The sequence below is a fragment of the Lithobates pipiens genome, unplaced genomic scaffold (genome assembly GCF_037356315.1).
Source record: "Lithobates pipiens isolate NorthernLeopardFrog02 unplaced genomic scaffold, aLitPip1_a1.2 Scaffold_18, whole genome shotgun sequence".
NCBI classification, from domain to species: Eukaryota; Metazoa; Chordata; class Amphibia; order Anura; family Ranidae; genus Lithobates; species Lithobates pipiens.
The window spans coordinates 526,246,378-526,266,814 of record NW_027507758.1 but is presented as its reverse complement, the minus strand read 5'-3'; the positions used below and the strand labels follow the sequence as shown (position 1 = coordinate 526,266,814).

Sequence of the window (20,437 nt, the reverse complement as noted above, 5' to 3'; positions counted from 1 at the left end):
AAGCACAGGATAGCGATTGAATAATTGAGGTTGAACGAGGGAATTTTTATTCACATCGATGGCTTGTAAATATACATATACTGTTCATATCAGAATAAATGGTAAATACAGCGACAAAAATATCCATAATAGTACAATTGTCTCAGAATATGACAACTAGTGTCAAATAGTCAAAAATTATACAAGGTAACAAAGCAGTAAATACAATCATAAACAATTGTCATGAGTAAAACTCTAATAAAATTCCGTAGTTCCACCAAGGCAGGGTTAGATAAATTAATAATTACAAGATAAAATTTGCAGGACCTAAGGCCTCACTGAGCCTGTTAGGGGTAATAGTAGTGTCATAACTTGAAAATCTGGATGTATGTAGATGGAAACACGGCATTAAATAGCTCTATGCGTTTCGTGGCTGACATGCCACTCATCAGGAGCATGCACGTGGTAGTCTAAAGTAAAAATGATAATGAGGACATAGTCAAAATTTAAAATGGTTCAGGGGAATGGGGTAAAAACCAGAACAGCCCCAAAATATATACTTACTAGTGGAGATCCGTCAGTTAATGGTGTGATAACGGGGTGCCGAGGTGGTATTTGATGCCTCGGCACCCCGTTATCACACCATTAACTGACGGATCTCCACTAGTAAGTATATATTTTGGGGCTGTTCTGGTTTTTACCCCATTCCCCTGAACCATTTTAAATCGATGTGAATAAAAATTCCCTCGTTCAACCTCAATTATTCAATCGCTATCCTGTGCTTCATATAAAGTCCCAACTCTCTTGCTCCCCTCTTCCCCCTCAAAATAAATTGCTATTATTCATAATCCCTTGGGGTCACATTGTTCCCCCACTGTGGTTATGATATCATTAGTTTACTGTAAACATCAAAATTGTAAAAGTGTTCCTAAATCGGAGGAGGAGAGATTAAGCAGCCTGCTTTTATGAGGACAGCAGTTTACACTAACTGGATGTAGTGAAAACTAAAGGAGCCTGTCTTTGATATGGATCCTGACAGTGATTGAGCACCTCATTGGTTTACAACCTGTGTGCATTGTATGTAAGGTAGTGAAGGCCATCCATGATTCTTTAGTGCAGGGATATGCAATTAGTGGACCTCCAGCTGTTGCAGAACTACAAGTCCCATAAGGCATAGCAAGACTCTGACAGCCACAATCATGACACCCAAAGGCAGAGACATGATGGGACTTGTAGTTTTGCAACAGCTGGAGGTCCGCTAATTGCATATCCCTGCTTTAGTGCATTGTGCTCATATTAATAAAGTGAAACACACAGTCGCCCAGTGACATCTAGTGACCCTAGATGGTACTACACCCCTAGACTAATATTTTAGATGGCACCTAACTGTGTACCTTTGTGACTCCAGAGAGGGATAGTGGAGTCCCTGCAGAAAGATGTGACTCCTGTTTTAACCTTAATTTGAGAATGTGTATTTATACCAATACCCTCTTATATCTCCTAAGGAAGTGGATGTTCTTAGAGTAAACTCAAGCTCTGCCACCACCTATTTAGAACACTAATATGTTTACTGTAAACTAATGATATCTTAACCACCAAAAGAGATTGGTGTGGCCCCAAGATGGTTTATGAATTATAAAAATTAAACATGTGGGGTGGAGCTGTAGGGGAGATATCATTTTTGCATATTGCGTCTGTAATGTAAATGTATGACACACCCTATTTTTATGATTTGGAACCCTATTATAAAGGTACTATGCTTAATATTGCATTTGTTGGGATGTGGGTACCTTAAGTGTTTAATATAGTGCAAAATCCACATATGCTTTTACATATATGACACTCAATTTGCCTTTCATCCCCAAACACTAGTTTACAGAAGGAAAGGGAGAGGTTAATATCCTCCCCTTAGATATATTGGGTAATTCAGGGGGTTTCCACAGAAAAACAGAGCAGTGGGGGAGCACAGTATGCATGGATGTCGCCATACAAACTGTCACCATAACCGGCCATACATAAATTGAAATTCAGCCTATTCAGTGGGGACTGGCCAAATTGATCCATGTATGGGTATGCAGCTCTGATCAGTGTATCCTGATGGCGGGAAAGTCTCCACATCCAGTGTGTGGATGGAGAAATTGGGTTGTTTTTTTTTTTGTTTTTTCATTCAACCCACTGGTCAATGAAAAAAAAACAAAAAAAAACATCAATGTATGGGCTGTGTTACACACTTAAAGTGATTGTCAAGTCTCGTTTTTCTCCTCTAAAGATAACAGACATGTTATACTTACCTGCTCTGTTGCAGTGGACTTGCAAAGAGTAGCCCAGATCCTCTTTTTCTTGTGTCCCTCTTCTGTGCTCCTGGCCCCTCCCTCCTGTCGAGGGCCCCCAATTCGAGTCACAGCTCCCTGTGTCAATTCAGACACTGAGCCCCGACCCCACCCCCTCTCTCTCCTGATTGGCTGACTAACTTGACACTGCTGTGTCTCAACCAATCAGGAGAACTGTCTCAGATGGCCAAGGAACTCGTGGACGTAACTGGAAAGAGATGGGGCGCAGGTAATAATAGGGGGTGCTGGAGGGCGGCTGCTGCACACAGAAGGTTTTTTACCTTAATGCATAGAATGCGTTAAGATAAAAAAAAAATGTCTGCCTTTACAACCCCTTTAAATCTTTCAAATGAAGCCAACAGGCTTAGACAGCACACAAAGTTCAGGCACATATCTGAAAATAGGACAGGCTACATGCAAATATAATTGCAGTTAAAAAAATATATATATGGTCACATGGTTACCTGTACTAATATATACTTTTGCACCCAGTAATGGAACAAAAAAGCCACCTGCATGTTCTGTGTGCAGTGACAGCTGACCCTTTATCCTTGCTTGTGTGTAATGAGTGTGTGTATGTGTGACATATATTCACATACATATGCACCATGAGAGCGTGCAGTCCATGGCTATGGATGCATTACCCTTAAGAAGCAGCCACTATTTTACCTAAAGTGCAACTGCAATCTGCTCACATAATTTGTAATAAAAACATCTTTGTCATTCTGAAGCTTCCCTCCAACCACTTTGCATATTATTTTATATATACTTTGATTCTTTATTTGCCAAATATGCTGCAGAGATCTCCCTCCACTAAGTCTGGCTGAATCCATTTTAACTGGGCAGCTGAAGCTGCTGCCTGTTTACTTCCTGGATTTACACAGAGGCACATCTCCAGCTCTGCAGCTCTCACTGGCCCTCTTATGACTCATGCCCCCCTTCCTGGCAAACTTTCACAAGAGAGATGTGCATGATGTCATAAGCCTAGGCTAATGACCAGACAAGAAAGAGGAAGTGGGCTATATAAGGTATTTACGGCGGATAAAAAATTGTTTTACTATCCAAAGTTGAAACAACAAGGGCAGAAGATTTAATAGATGGAAAGTTGAAACAATTACAGAAGTCCGCTTTAAATCTTTATATATGTGTATATACAGTGGATATAAAATGTCTACACACCCCTGTTAAAATGTCAGGTTTCTGTGATGTAAAAAAATGAGCCACAAATCATTTCAGAACTTTTTTCATCTTAAATGTGACATATAAACTCTAACTCAACAAAGTGATTTTTTTGGGGGGGGAGGGGGGGGGGGAGTAAAAAAAATGTGGTAGCATAAGTGTGCACACCCTCTTATAACTGGGCATGTAGCTGTGTTCAGAACTAAGCAGTCACATTCAAACTCATTTTAAATAGGAGTCAGTATACACCTGTCATCATTTAAAGTCCCAAAGCATCAGAGGGATCTCATTGTCAAAAGGTATCAGTCAGGAGAAGTGTACAATAGAATTTCCAAGACATTCAATATACCATGGAACGCAGTGAAGACAGTCATCATCAAGTGGAGAAAATATGGCACAACTGTGACATTACCCAGAACTGGACTTCCCGCCACAATTGATGAAAAGACGAGAATAAAACTAATCTGGGAGGCTGCCAAGAGGCCTACAGCAACATTAAAGGAGCTGCAGGAATATCTGGCAAGTACTGGCTGTGTGGTACTTGTGACAACAATCTTCTGTATTCTTCATATGTCTGGGCTATGGGGTAGAGTGGCAAGACAGACGCCTTTTTTTACAAAGAAAAACATCCAAGCCTAGCTACATTTTGCAAAAACACATCTGAAGTCTCCCAAAAGCATGTGGGAAAATGTGCTATGTTCTGATGAAACCAAGGTTGAACTTTTTGGCCATAATTCCAAAAGATATGTTTGGTGCAAAAACAAAACTGCACATCACCAAAAGAACACCATACCCACCGTGAAGCATGGCGGTGGCAGCATCATACTCCTCAGTTGTTTTTCTTCAGCTGGAACCCCTTAGTCGAGGTAGAGGGAAAAAAAGAACAGTTCCAAATACCAGTCAATGTTGGCACAAAACCTTCAGGTTTCTGCTAGAAAGCTGAACATGAAGAGGAACTTAAGCATGGCAACAACCCAAAGCATACATCCAAATCAACAAAGGAATGGCTTCACCAGAAGAAGATTAAAGTTTTGGAATGACCCAGCCAGAGCCCAGACATTAATCCCATTGAAAATCTGTGGGGTGATCTGAAGAGGGCTGTGCACAGGAGATGCCCTGACAATCTGACAAATTTGGAGTGTTTTTGCAAAGAAGAGTGGGCAAATATTGCCAAGTCAAGATGTGCCATGCTGAGACTCATACCCAAAAAGACTGAGTGCTGTAATAAATCAGAAAGGTGCTTCAACAAAGTATTAGTGTAAGGGTGTGTACACGTTTGCAACCATATTTTTTTTTTTTTTTTTTTTTTTTACTTTCTTCCACCTAAACAATTTCCGTTTGTTCAACTGAGTTGTACAGTTTATAGGTCACATTCAGGGCAGGACTTACCATTGGGCTTGACTTGGCTCAAGCCCATGGGCCCCGCCAAATAGGGGGCCCCCGCCAAGATACATAGCTGAGTATACTCGGCTGGGCTCCACTACGCTCCGCTCACAGTCATGCCCAGTCCCGCCCTATGATGGACATAACACAGGGACTGGGCATGACTGTGAGCCAAGCTGAGTACACTCAGCTACTCTCTGCTCCGTCCGGACTGTGACAGGACCCGAGAGGACCCGACAGCCGCTGAGATACACAGGACTCTGTATCTCGGGGGCACCATTTTTAAACTTCAAGACTACAATGACAAGGCTGCAAATGACACTGGGGCAAAGCTGCAAATGACAAGGCTACACTGACGAGGCTGCAAATCACACTGGACAAGGCTGCAGATGGATGGGCAAGGCTACAGAGGGACACTGATAAGGGTGCATTGACGGGCATTTAATATTTTTTCCTTAAACTTCCCTCTTAAACATTTTTTCCTTAAAATCCCCTCCTAAACTTCGGGTGCATGTTATATGCCGGCGTGTATGCCGATAAATCCGATAATGTATAGAAGGTAGGGCCCGAAAGGGAATTAAGCCCAGGGGCCCCCACCCCCAGGTCACATTACAGGTGGAAAAAGTTCTGATATTATTTAACTTGGTCTCATTTTAGACATTTTATATCCACTGTATGTATGTGTGTGTATTTGTGTGTGTGTGTGTGTGTGTGTATGTGTATGTGTATGTGTATATATATATATATATATATAATGTGTGTGCAGTGGCGCCTCACCCCCCCCCGACACCTCTGCCGCCCTCCCTATTCATGTGCCTGGCCCCTTTCTGGATGCTGAACACATGAAATACTATGGCTGGGATATGCAGGGGGTGTGTATTTTGAACCACGTGATTAGAGCCAGAGGCTCTAATAGGCTTCAAAATAGGGCGGGCTCATGGCACAGAGCACAGCGTCCCCATACCACCCTGTTGTGGGGCATAGCAAATTCATTTTTGCTATTTTCTCATTAACGTTCCTCCCTGCCAATCAGGCAGGTAAGCGAGACCTGTCTCCCGATTGACCAAAGCATTGGGGGATCCAATTGGATGCCTAGCGCTTTGCTGGAAGAGGAGACACGGCGGAGGAAGCCTGAGGACGAGCCGAGCGGACACAGGAGCCGCAGCCGCCGCTTCCCACCAAGGAGGAGAGTCCCTCACTCCAGGAGTGGAGCAGAGCGCCGCCACACTAGTGGTACTGGTCACAAATGGCTGCATATGATGGTCAAAAGTGGCTGCATTTGACATGCACAAGTGGCTGCAATTTGATGGGCATGGTGAAATTGATATGGGGGGGTTCAGTATTTTTCAGTTTGTTTGCGCACCAGCCGCCACTGTGTGTGTGTGTGTGTGTGTGTATATGTGTGTGTGTGTGTGTGTGTGTGTATATGTATATATGTATATATATATGTGTGTGTGTATATATATATTTATTTAATACATGCATACTATATATAACATACTCATTGCATTGCCCTATCTCCCCTCACTTGGCATGGTATATGCATTGGCCTTGTACATTAAATCATTCACAGAATATCTTTAATAGTCAATATGCACTTTCACCAAAATGTGTGTTCATCTGCCCTGGCATCATCTTTTCTTCCTCTTGTTACTAATTCTGTTTCTAGTTCTGCTCCTGCCCTCCGAATCGTTCTCCATTGATTTATATTAAATGTTATGAAACAGTAAGTAAACTTTGCCAAATGCTTTACAGCTTTTTTTCCAGCATGCATCTCTTTATGGCCAGTGCCAGGCTTGCCATGCATACCAACTTGCACATTAACCTACTCGCACTAATATCATACATGTTCTCAATGAAACCTTTACGAACGTGGAAATTCACCTTCTTTATTTCCAGGAAAACCAGCTACATTAATATAACCGATTTACCAAAAAAAAAAATTGAACAGAGCAGGGAAAACTGACTTTTTCTTTTATGTAGCTTCACCTGCTTTATGGTATCATAGTATATAGACACTTCAGTTCTGAAATCTTCGAACATGTAAGTCGGTCAGAGAGTCGATAACATTATCCCAGTGCTCTGTAATCTGTATCGGGAACCGGTCACATGACAGGAGGACACCTGGGGGTTTGCTCGCCTACTCCTAAACCTCAACACTCCTGTTTCAGACTACTTGACCTGGCTTTTAAGGACTGGGACTGGTCCCTGGATGACGTAGAGGATGATGGGGATGATGTTTTTGATTTCTGAAGCAGTAAACTGGGTAATTGGCCTTGCAGATTGATCTGAAAGTTTGGTGCAACCTATTTTTCCATGCCTGCGTTTGAAGTGTGCATCCTAATTGCAGGGCTGTCCTCTGAAAGAAATGCAGTCAAGGCGGTTAAAGTGCGCCTACAACCTACACAAAATGGAGAACCAACATTGATGGCAGTAGGAGCTGATCAAGTGTGTAGAAACTGAGCCATGACATTTTGTGCTTAATGCCTCCTTGATGGAGAGGCAGTGGGATTTGTATTGCTGGTTTTGCAAATAATTTTTTTTTTTTTTTTTTTATGAAGCAGTTACATTCCAAGCAATTAGAAATGTTGGGCTCACAAACTAGTTACTAAGCAGAAAGCCCAGGCTCACACACTTCATTCTTGTGCCTGATACGGCAAACTCCATTTTGTGTAGGACCAGATATATTTTAGAGACGAAGTTCACCTAAAACTGAATCTCCTACTAGCCCTTTTAGTTGCCTCAAGGACCCCAGTGGAGGGATTTTTCCTCAGAATTTCCAGATTTGATCACCTACTATGGAGTGATTTCTACATACCCTTGGAGTGATTCTTTTTTTTTTTTAGGTGAACTGATTGATGCTGTCATTGTTAAATTATGTATTTTGTCGATGGTTAAAATATATATATATATATAGTCATGTGAGTATTGTTCATTGAGATCTTCAACACTACAGATAGCAAGTAAGGAGTCAAAAACCATATATATATATGGTTTTTGATTCCTTACTTGCTATCTGTAGTGTTGAAGATCTCGATGAAGAATACCCACATGACCCCAGTGTAGCTGCCATGCAAATCTAGTTTAAAATTAAAGTATGAGTGCAGTAATTACTGACATATCCAAACAACTTCTCCACAAAAGAGGGCTTCTAATGTGTCATTCCCTCGATGGGTGGCATCCTGCACAATCATGCTCATAAGCAGTGATGGAGCAACAGGGAGTGATACTGTTGGATCAACTAAGTGATCCCTCTTAGCAATCATTTTGCTGCTAAGTTTCCACCAGCAGCAGAATCTCAATTCAAACTTGACCTCATAAAATTGATTTCCCATATTTGTTTCTGTAACTATAGCATGTGTGTGATACATTTTGCTGTGGGTCTTTTTTCTGCATTGTTGTGTTTTTATTTATTTTTTGTTTTTTGTTTTTTTATGTTGCTGTGTTGCTCATTACTTTGTTTTAATGTACCTTTGAAATAGCTTTTTTAAGCCAGAAATAGATTCCTTCTCTCGTGGTTTCATGGCCTTTGCCTCAGATTGGAACCATGCCTCATTTGGGCTCTTTCACACAATATTCTGTCAATCCATTTTTTTGACCTGTGATTAGACAGATCAAAGGACTGAAACATTTCCCTATGGGCAGCCGGATGTAAGCAGATGTGCATCTGTTCAGGATCAAACACAACATATTTGGGTCCAGGTCTGCATTTGCGTACCTGATTGAATGTGTGCAGATAAAGGCGGACACTTACATCCAGTGCTCATAGGGAAAACAAGATTAGAATGGTCATGGATGTTGTGTTGTATGACAACCATGTCTGTTCTGATCAAACTCAGCAGGGGATCAATTCATGATAATAATCCTTATTTGAGCCTGGGGGGGGTGGTTGTGGCACTGGCACGGAGTCAACATGCCAACATGTCATGTCTTCTCAGTGGGTGTTTTCCACTAGTTAAAATGTCACTAAAGGCATTTTTTTTTTCATTCTGGATACATCTGTCAGGTATTTTGCCATCTTTGTCCTACCTTCACTTTCTGTTCCATAGCCAAAAGTGAGCGAATCCCAGGGTGGTACCAGAACTAGTTTCTCCATTGGAAGATTTCCTCTCTATTACTGTTTTGGTGTCAACCCAAAATGTGGGATTTTCTTTTACTTTGACTTTCGATGGCAACAGTAAATAGGTCAAAAAGAGAGGGTGAATGTCCCTTTTGGGGGCCAGAGATGGCAGTAAAATCTTACAGGTGTTCTAATTCTTCCCCACTCTGTCCAAAACGTAGGATGTAACATGCTCCAGCTCTTGCGCCCCCCAGTACACCCCTGATCTGCCTCCTGCAACAGCGGACAGGGGTTCCTGTCCCCTGCACTTGCTATCATCTTTTAAAACCAGCACGGCAGCTCACACAGCTGCCTCATTCATTCACAGGGATCTGTGAATGTAGAAACCACTAGTTTTGTTTGCCACCATGGCAGATGGCTTGTAGTTAATTTACATTTCCCTCAGCTTTCTAACACAGAGGTACAGGCAAGAAAACTGTACATTGCACCCACAATCCACTGTTCATGGGTGCAAGGCTTTGCGGGCTCCTGGGGGAAAGAAGAATAAATGCAAAAATATGTGCATTTATTGTTTTTTTTCCTCAAAGTTGAACTTGGCCTTTTAGGCAGGGAGAAGGCAGGTCAGTGGAATGGGTGCTACAGAAATCAAATTGTGCTCTAAGGCCTAATGTACACAGGACGCTGAGGCAACCTCTTCTGAACTATTTTTTTGACAGCTTGAAAACGACATTTAAAAACGCCTGTTTAACCGCATTTACTCGCGTTTAAGATAACATCATAAGATCCTCCCAAAGCACACAAAACTGTATTATTTAACTATTTCAGCCATTCTGTGAGACCAGAGTGAGTAGCAACAGATGAGAGAGCAGCAGTGTACTTGTATCCACCTCAATTCCGGTGCTTTTACTATGAATCCCATAATAAGCATATGTGAGGAAATTAAAAAGCCAGGTATTAAATTTCTTGCAGCTATGTTTGATTAATTCGGGAGTCAAGCTCAATGATGGGGTCATCTGGTTCAAATCTAACAACATATAGGTCAAATTCCAATTCTCCTTTGGCTAACAGCAATGCTAGTGGTGTATTGGATCGGATCATGGGCACACTAGGGGTATATAAATGGTCTATGAAGCATTGCAAGCAATTACAAGTTTTTAAAAAAAAATTTTTTAGTGTTTACAAAACTTAAAAATTATAGCATATGATGAATAATGTAAAAAAAAAAAAAATAGAGCACCTTTTAAAACGCTTCTAAACGAAAACGTCGCTACTGCGTTTAGACACGTTTGGCGTCTGAAACGTTGGAAACTTCAGCGTCTGAACTAATTTTTTTTGCCTTCAAAGAAAAGCCTCTAAACGCAACTGCATAAAAACGACATTAAACAAACCTGTGTACATAACATAAGATTGGATGTGTTCAGGGGCAGCTGAAAAAAGCATCCAACTGCCTCTGAACGTCCGTTTACCAGCAGCAGTGTACATGAGGCCTAATCCTTCGGTGGCTAGGTCACATATTTTACGAATCTTTTAGCAGGTTAAACAGTTGCTATAGGTGTATATTGTGGTTGGATGGTGTGGTCCTATGAGTGTATACTTAATTATATAAGGGTAGCTGTCCTACCACAAAAAAGACAGCAGTTAGTGCATACTTAAACCTCTAAAACGTTGATATCCCTCCGTTGGGTGCTGTAGCAGGTATGTGCAGACATTGGTTGGTTCCTGCCTTTATGCCGCAGTGATATGACTCGCAATGCATTTGCTAGGCCTAATCTAATTACGTTTTCTCTCTTTTCATTCCAGCTAACTGCCTTCTGTGAATGCAGTACCCATTTGAAAATGATGATTTCTTCCAGCGAAAAGAAAAAAAAGACTGAATACAAAACACAATGTCCTGTAATGTCAAAAAAAAAATTTAAATATATATATTTTTCCTGAAAGACTGTGCTATATATATCAGAGGTTTACAAAATTGTTGCTGCAATATATAAAGAAAGAGAGGAAAAAAAAACATAACTAGTATATTTGCCTGTTGAGTGGCTTTGCTCAGGGTGGTCAGAGGTAACTGGGAAAAAATGCAAACAGACCCTGGATTGTTGCCCTTGGCTCAGCATCAGAGCTCTCAGGTAACGCCCCCTCCGATTCCTCCAAGCGAAAAATGTGACAACTTATGAAAAGTTTTTTCAGCACTGAACCATCTACAATCGCCCGAGGACGACCGACCGAGCTGTTTGCCAGATCCAGAAAGGTTCTTCCTCAGAATTTCACACTACATCCGGACTACAAACAGAGGCCATTTTCTTAACTGACGGGCCTCTATACAATGCTGTGTGTAGCTCAGATGCAGCCAATCAGTGAGCTCCATAATAAAAGACCTTTATACCGTGTATATATTTATATTGTACTGTACTGCAGAAACGGCTATGTGAGCACGCCACTGTTTATTTTTGTACTCCTCAACCAATACCTGCAGTTGCATCTATGCACATGTACAAAGCCATAATGTTTTTACCCTTTGTCCCCATTTCGAGGGATTCAATGAAAAATAAACTGCATGCAAGCGCTGAGCAGATTCAGTCTTGAAGCCTTTGTAACTGCAATTTATATGTTCCAAATTAAAAAAAAAAATCTGGATGCCTTAATTTAAAGATGTCAAAATTGATTTGACTATGCCATCAATAAACTATGGCCCGCTGGCTACAAAATCAGCTGATGTAGTTGCTGGGGATACTGTAGATTTTGTCTTTATGTTTTTTGTTTTTGTTTTTTTTCCTGTTTTGTTTTTTACACTCACACAAAGTATATCATTGCCAGCCTATTTCTGAATGTATGGAAACTGTTTGATGCTAATATTATACTATACCCTTCCACCTTTAAATTACACATTGCGTTTCAATCCTCAGTATTATTCACTGAAAATAACTTTTTTTTTTACCTTTCAATTCCCTGTGCCCCCCATAGTGTGATGGCAGCCATATTGGGCCTGTCAAAGCATTATTTTTGCCCATAGAGAATAATCAGTGTCTCCCTTTCATGTTTACATTGTTGTATGGGACAGTGAAAGGGAGGACCTGGTTGCTGTGGACAAATGATAAAGTTTTATCTCTGAGCCTTATACATAAACAATTATGCTATCTGTAGTAACATAGACAGTTTTTACATCTTATGTCCTCAAAACCCAGACAGTGATTAAATGAAGGTTTAAAGTGAGGGAACTAGCAACAGTTGCTATATCATGATAGGTTCACTTTCGGCTGGGTTCACACTATGATAAATTGGATGCGGATTTCACTGCGTCCAATTCGCATTTCAGGAGATTGTGACCAGCTCTCAGTGGAGCCGGTTCACACGTCTCCGGAGCAAATTGAACAGGAGCCCTGTGTGTCTTCTGGTCTGTTCCAGGTCCGAATTCAGCAAAAAATTCGGACTGAAATCAGACCTGAATGGTGAATAGGGATGCACCAGACCCCTGCTGTAAGCCGCTTTATACTGCGGTGTGAACCCAGCCTCAATGCATTGCTATTTAAATATAGATATGGCCATATTTATAAAAACATCTATGGGTCCATTAACACTGGTCTCTGCTCTTTAATGTGCTTTTTTTATGGTGAATGGCCACTTTTTGTGGGCCCTCAACATGCATTCCACAAAAAAACCCAGACCTTAAATTTTTCTACAAAAATGTTTCCCTATTGTGGGGCACTGAGGGTCAGTTGGCGCATGTGTAAGCTTGGGTGTGCGTACACAACGTACTTGAGCTCCCCAAAGAACACAGAACAGTGCGAATGGGCCCTTAACTACTGCACTACTGCAAATAATCCCTGTAATACTTCTAAAGCCGACCATAGATGGAGCGATTTTTATTTTTGATTAAATTCCTGCCTCCCTTGGAGCCATTGTTTTCTCCAGGCGGGGGGGGGGGGGGGTGCACGATACGGCAGGTCGGCACGATCCCGCGAGCCAGCTATAAGTTGGCTCGTGAGATCGGGATAGCAGGCGTGCGCTGCCGGAGGCACGTGCCCGCTGCTCTGCGGGGGTGTCGATGCTCGTGGCCGACGGTCGCGATGACCACCGGCCACAAGCAATCGCGAGCACGAGAGGCAGAACACGGAAGTGTGTGTGTGTAAATCCCTGTTCTGCGAGGAGAGACAGATCGTGTGTTCCTAATAGCGAGGAACCACGATCTGTCATTTCCACTAGTCGGTCCCCTCCCCCTTCAGTTAGAAACGCATAGCAGGGAACACAGTTAACCCCTTGATCGCCCCCTAGTGTTAACCCCTTCCCTGCCAGTGACATTTTTACAGTAATCAATGCATTTTTATAGCACTGATTGCTGTATAAATGCCAGTGGTCCCACAAATGTGTCAAAATTGTCCTATGTGTCCGCCATAATGTCGCAGTCCCGATAAAAAAAAAAATGCAGGTCACCATTGCTAGTAAATAAAAAAAAATAACAAAAATGCTATAAATATCTCCCCTATTTTTTAGACGCGATAACTTTTGCACAAACCAATCAATATACGCTTATTGCGATTATTTAATTTTTTTTACCAAAAATATGTAGAAGAATACAAATCGGCCCATAATAAGAAAAAAATTGCTTTTTTAAAAAAAAAAAATGGGGATATTTATTATAGCAAAAATATTTGTTATAGCAAAAAGTACAAAATATTGTGTTTTTTCAAAATTGTCGCCCTTTCTTGTTTATAGCGCAAAAAAGAAAAACCGCAGAGGTGATAAAATACCACCAAAAGAAAGCTCTATTTGTGGGAAAAAAGGACGTCGATTTTGTTTGGGTGCAGCGTCACACAACGACCGCGCAATTGTCAGTTAAAGCGTCGCAGTGCCGAACCCCCAAAAAAATGGCCTGGTCGTTCAGCAGCCAAATCTTCCAGGGCTGAAGTGGTTAATATGTGTATTTCAAATAATGGTCAGCTCCATCTAGAGGTCATAATGCTAAATTTTCTTGAAATACCACGATCAAGAAAATACTGCATTATAGCCACTAGATGGAACTGGCCATAATAAGAAATACAAATATTAGACGCTACAGGGATCATTTGCGATGACTGTGCGAATGCCGAGGTATTTGCACAGCCATTTTATTTATTTTATTTTATTTTTTAGAACTAGACCCCTCAATGTTGTTATAGCAAAGTCCAGAACTTTCATACCCTAAGGCTGTGGTTGAGTGTTTTGGCCCTTAAAGACTTTAGCAGCATGTTAGCAGAGCTAGTGAGTCTGTAGACGAACATCTCCCAAACCGGTATTAGGCCACAAAATGACTGCCCGAGCTTGCCTCACCTCATAGGTGAAGGGTACGCACCAAGTGCTCAGTCTTGTTTTGGCTTTGTTTAGCCTTCTCTTCTAGATTTGTTTTTAATCTCTGGAAATGTGGGAATCTGATTTAATAAGCGTATTTTTAAGTGTTCCTGGCACACGCACATAAACCGCAAGCTGTCACAAGCTTCAGTCATACTGTAGATGTATTTTATAATTTCAGGAACTGTTCTTTAGCACCTAGCTGCAAGGTATACAATCCATTTCGTACAAAACATTTGAAGAATGTTAAGCTGGGTAATAAATTGAAATAAATAAGGACCTTGTTGGTGCTTATTTGAATTATTTTTACATGGTCTTATAAAAAAAAAAAAAAGAAAATATATATATATAAATATAATTTATGTGGGCTCATGCTGTACACCTAAATATCCCTCAAAGTGCATGTTTTATACAGAAAGCAGTATGATAAAATGTTAACCATATTGACAATAAAATATAACATGTAGCCTTCAGTGCCTTGTGTATTTCTATTGTGAATTGGATTCTGCAAATGAGTTCTGCTTAGCTGAATATATCTGAGTGTTTCAAGTAGCTGTTTGTCACTCTTAAAGGCTAATATTTGCATTTGTAATGCAAAACAACCTAGGGCAGAGGTTACTGATGCTGGTGTAATAAAAAAAAAATAATACAAGTAAAAATAAAAAATAAAATACATTTTAAATCTGTAAACCTCCTTTTTAAATTTGTTATAATCTGTTCTGAGAGCAATGTATAAATTGCCATGTTTGAAAATAAGATATTACTTGCCTGGCTTTCTTTAAAGTGGTTCTTTGCCTTAGAATTAAAAAAATAATAATTTGGAAGCTACAAATACAGTAGCTGTTGACTTTTAAAGTCTAGGACACTTGCCTGTCCAGGGATCCAGCGCTGTCCTCACCCGGGCCAGGTCTTCAGCCGTCTTTGGATCCATGTTTACTTTGGGAAGGCGGCTGTGACTGCTTCCGGCTTCACTTGGGTCACTGTTATCAAAACCTGGTACCCCCCCACCCCAAAAAAAAAATGAAATGCCAAAATGTAAACAGGAGGCAGACAAGTCCTGCTATACCCCTTGTATTCCATGTGATATCCAGAAATGCACATAGGTGGGTGCTACTACTAGATGGACTGAACTGTCCCCGAATTAATAAAACATCGGAAAACTATGTCTCTGCCGTTCTGCGTATGCACGTCCGACTTACGAACATTTTCGACTTAAGAACAAACCGGCAGTCCCTAACCCGTCTGTAACTCGGGGACTGCCTGTATTCATTCCACGATAAAACTGTAAGAAAACCAGGAACCGCATTTTGAAATGTATTCATTTGTGTAAGGCTGGCCATACATGGTCAAATTTCGAAAGAATTTTCTTTTGAAAATTCGAGATTTTGTGTGTTTTGTGATCCAATGGTGCCACCATTGATTTTCGAAAATTCGACCAACCAAGCCTTCAAATTCACCTCATGTTACTACATAAAAGAATTTTTGGGGATGGGAATCTTCTTTTCTTTCCAGGAATTTTCTTTTCTTGCACATGAGCATTTCTGTTTTGATTACATTTCTTGCACGATTCTCTCATCATTGATTCGAAAATCATACATTTTTAAAAAAATTTCCAATCCAACATGCCGATTACTCTAATTCAAGGGCCGTACAAAAATCGGCTGTTGCTGCAGCCCACTAATGGTGGGAAATTCAAACGCAAATTCTTATGCAGCGTAAACACGACCGGACTTTCCGGCAGACTAGGTCCAGTCTTCCCGACAGACTTTCGGCGGAGGTCCGACGGACTTTCCAAATGGACTTGGCCACACACGAACGGACTAAGTCCGTTCAAAAGTCCATTCGTTTTGAATGTGATGACATAAGACGGGACTAAACAAGGAAGTTCAGTAGCCAGTAGCTGCCCTTGCGTCATATTTGGTATGTCGGACTAGCACACAGACTAACGGCTTTCCCGATTTTTAGTCCATCAGATAGATTTGAAACATGTTCTATTTCTAGGTCCGTCTGATTTTTTTTTTCCGAAAAAGGATCGGACTAGCCCACACACGCTCGGATTGTCCGACTGACTGATCCCGTCAGACCTAGTCTGCCAGAAAGTCCGGTCGTGTGTACACGGCATTAGATAAGATTTTCGAAATTCGACCCATGTATGGCCTACTTAAGTGTTAAACTTTCCAACATGGCAGTAAAATTTCACTATTCAGCGCGTAGTCTCAGGTTACATCACATCACAGATCGCACTATCACCACCACTTCCAACTAGAGCCCTTATAAAGTAGTCAGGCACTCATACTGTCCTTTTGCCACAAAGAGTTCATTACAGGACAGTCAACACCTAGGTTCCTGAATACGCCTTCATGGACACACCCTATTTCTGCACAATAATGCGAGGAACCTAAAGAAAACACCCTCACTGATAGCAATGGTGGAAACCAGCTGCAAAGAAACTGCGGCAAAAGTTCAAACAAACATTTGCTATGTTGCAGGCCTGCAAAACACTTCCCTTGCAGCAAGACAGGGACCTCCTTTAACCCTATCATACCTAACCCTTTTTCTGTTATTTGCTTACAAGTTCAAATCCTTTTTTTTTTTTTTTTTGCTAGCTTTGAACCCCGAATTTTTTTTTTTTTTTTTTTTTTTTAGCAGAGACCCTAGAGAATAAAATGGCTGTGATTATACACAGCAGGAGCCTGTCAGCAAGTCTTGGCCAATGATTCACAGCCGGGAACTGCTGATCGGCTGTATGCAATCACAGCCCAGAGCTGCGTACAGAGAGAGCGATCTGTAAGTTTCTCATCCCTGCAAAGAGATGAGAAACAGAGAATATCAGTAAAAGCACACAGTACACACATTACACATAGGCACATATTTAACCCCTTGATCGGCCCCCTAAATCCCTTCCCAGCCAGTGTCGTTAGTGACAGTGTATAGAAGTATCATTGATCACTTTAATAATGTTACAGTGCCACTGTAAATCAGTGGCAGTTAGTTCCCCCTAGTATCAGATTGCCCACCACACTATCGCAGTCCCATTATAAGTCGCTGATCGCCGCCATTAGTAGTACAAAAAAAAAATTCCACTATATATACCATAGTTTGCAGGCGCTAGAACTTTCACGCGAACCAATCAGTATACACTTATTGGGATTTTTTAAAATCAAAAACTTGTAGCAAATCCATTTTTGCCAAAATGAATAAAGAAATTATTATTTTTTATTATTGTTATTATTGGATATGTTTTATAGCAGAAAGTAAATAATGTTTTGTGTTTTTCAAAATTTTCAGCCTTTTTTTGTTTATATCACAAAAAAAAACCCAGTGGTGATCAAATACCACCAAAAGAAAGTTCTATTTATGTGATAAAATGATACAAATTTAATTTGTGTACAGCGTTGTATGACTGCCCAATTACCAGTTAACCACTTGCTGCGAGTCACCGTGAAATGACGGAGGAGCAGTGCGGTTCTCATTTTGAGAGGATGTCATATGAGGGGCACACAGTGACGCAATTGTGGTGATACCGCCGTGTTCCTAGGACACGGCGCGACCCTGATCTCTGTAAAGAGCTGATGACGCAGTTCTTTGATCATGTAATCAGCTGTGTCCAATCATAGCCAGTCGCATGTAAATACGGAAGTGCCGGTAATTGGCTCTCCTTGCCTCACACTGACAGAGTGTGTGGCAAAAAGTGCCGATCAGCGGTATCTCCTCGCAGGGCAGACCAGGGCAGGTAATCAGTGCCCTGATTACAGGGAAGCCCCAGCAGTGCCGCCAATCAGTGCCCATTAGTGATGCCAGTCAGTGTAGCCTTTCAGTGCCAGCTTATCAGTAATGCCCATCAGTGCCTTTCATCCATGCGGCATATTCGTGCCTCCTCATCAGTGCTGCCTCATCAGCGCACATCAGTGAAGGAGAAAAATTACTTATTTACAAAATGTAACTATAAAAACGTCTTTATTTTTTTCAAAATTGTTGGTCTTTTTTTTTAAATAAAAAAAAAAGACCCATCAGTGATTAAATACCACCAAAAGAAAGCTCTATTTATGTGAAGAAAATAAAAAAAATGTGGGTACAGTGTTGCATGACCACACAATTGTCATTCAAAGTACGACGGAGCTGAAAAATGGCCTGGGCAGGAAGAGGGTGAAGGTGCCCAGTATTGAAGTGGTTAAAATAGCACAGTGCCAAATAGCAAAAAATGGCATTGTCATGAAGGGGGTAAAATCTTCCAGAGATGACATGGTTAACAATGGTCTCTGCATTCAAAAGTTAATACATGACACAAAATGAATGTTGTTATTGATACTGAACATATAGCACAATAAATGTGTTTTTTTTTTTGTTTGTTTTTATTTTGCTTAGACATATCCAAGAGGCATTGTAGATGCCAAACTTCATGAAGTTACTACCCAAGTTCATTTTGTTTCATATAGGTTTAGAACATTAATATATCTTCTATGTCAGTTGTATATGCCTTATGATTGTATTTACATTTTGGATGGTAACATTCAATCAACTGGCACAGGGAAATTAGGGTTGAATGCTGAGAGACATTATTTTGCTAACAGCAAAATATGGCGGATCATTTAAATTACTCACAAGCGATTTAATACTGTTGACCCCTTGATAATTTTTAATTTTCATAAACAGATGCAATTATATTTTCTTGTTCTCAGAGATGTATAGCATGTTTATGTGGTTTACAGCCACTTTAATGTAAGCAGATGCATGAATTATTTTTGTATTGTTGATTTTCTGGAAAATTTGAAAAATACTTTCCTAGCAGTTATGATTTTTTTATTTTATTTTTTTTTTTTTCTACATGAGTTTTTTTTTTTTTTGGGTACTTCTGTTCTTTTCAAACTCTACTTGTAGCTTTTTTTTTTTTTTTTTTTTACCAGAAACATATTCAAAACATTGGTAATTATGTCAAGCATGAAAACCTGACTTGTGGCCCATTCCTTTTTGGCCTTGCTGAATCAATATATAAAGGGTTGTGTCCCCTCAGGGTCTGAATTTATTCATGGGTTATGAATTATGGCCTGAAGACAAATAATATTGTGATTATGATCAATAATCGCCAATTGTGTCCTGGCAATCTTGCCATTCAAAAAATAATGGTTTCCTTTTGCTCTGGTTTTTAGTGCCATGCTGTGAAAACCTTTTAAAGTGGATGTAAACCTGAAAAAAAACGATTTTTTAATGAAGACTTCTACCTGGTACAGTAGAGGATGTCAAGTCATCTGTGCCTAGGCTTGCCACAAAGAGTTAATCAAGTTCTGAGCAATCCTCTTATCTTTTTTTTTAGTAAGATATAAAATAACACACAGATAAGTTTGTGTAGTCACATCCCCCACTGCTGTGACTGACATCTGATTTCTTTATCTCGTGAATAGCATGAGAGAATGTTACGATTACAGCTTCACATCTCCCCTCCTTTCTTGTCCAGCTCTCCCAGGATTGGCTGCTCCACACATCAGCATGATTGGGCATGCTGAAGTCATGTGGTGCCTTTTCTGAGTTTTGACTGGATGTTACTCAAAACATAGGAATAGGAGAATAAAGAGAGCGTAGAGGTGGGCGGGGAGTCTTGTGTTAAAAAAGCAGATATCCACGCTTAGGAATAAAAGCTGAACTGCAGCCTCCCTAATTAAGAGAACACCACCTAAGTGGAGTCCAAGAAAAACGATTAAAACTCTAAACAGGGAAAGTGGCGCCGTTCAATTGAAAATATAAGGACTGTATATAAATATATAAAAGTACTGGGGAGATATGAGGTGCAAGTGCTGGCACCTATAGCTATAAAGTGAAGACGTGCATCTACAATAGCTGTGACATTAACAGGTGAATATGCACATAAACAAAGATATATGTAAGTGAAATGCTGAATCCTAAGAATATATTAACATTAGATCAAGTGTTACCACAAGAATAAAGTGCAAAGAAATATATATATATATATATATATTTATAAACATTTTTAGATATAAAAAAAAAAATCTACAAAATAAAGTGACAAGTGCTAGTGTCTGCCAAGATCAGTGGTACAAAAGGTAATAGCTGCAGAGAATGATTTGATGGGGGTGGCTCGGGGACAGTTAGGTGGGTGTGTGATAGGCTTCCCTAAATAAATGAGTTTTCAGGGAACTTTTAAAGGTGGACAGGGTAGGGGCTGAGTGGACAG

At 40.5% G+C, this 20,437-nt stretch overlaps 1 protein-coding gene across 4 annotated transcripts in view; it reads left to right on the top strand.

Moving 5' to 3' along the window:
- Nucleotides 1–14,723, top strand: part of ROCK2 (Rho associated coiled-coil containing protein kinase 2) — a 267,460-nt gene extending 252,737 nt beyond the window's left edge. For 2 of the 4 annotated variants that reach the window (XM_077488794.1, XM_077488797.1), the window contains 2 exons: nt 7,043–7,137; nt 10,732–14,723. In XM_077488794.1, coding sequence (XP_077344920.1) covers nt 7,043–7,124 — 82 coding nt within the window. In that variant the 3' untranslated portion in view covers nt 7,125–7,137; nt 10,732–14,723. Of the gene's footprint in view, nt 1–6,540; nt 6,593–7,042; nt 7,138–10,731 lie in introns of those variants that run through there. The other 2 variants (XM_077488796.1, XM_077488795.1) reach the window with 2 other exon arrangements.
- The last annotated feature ends 5,714 nt before the right edge of the window (nt 14,724–20,437 follow it).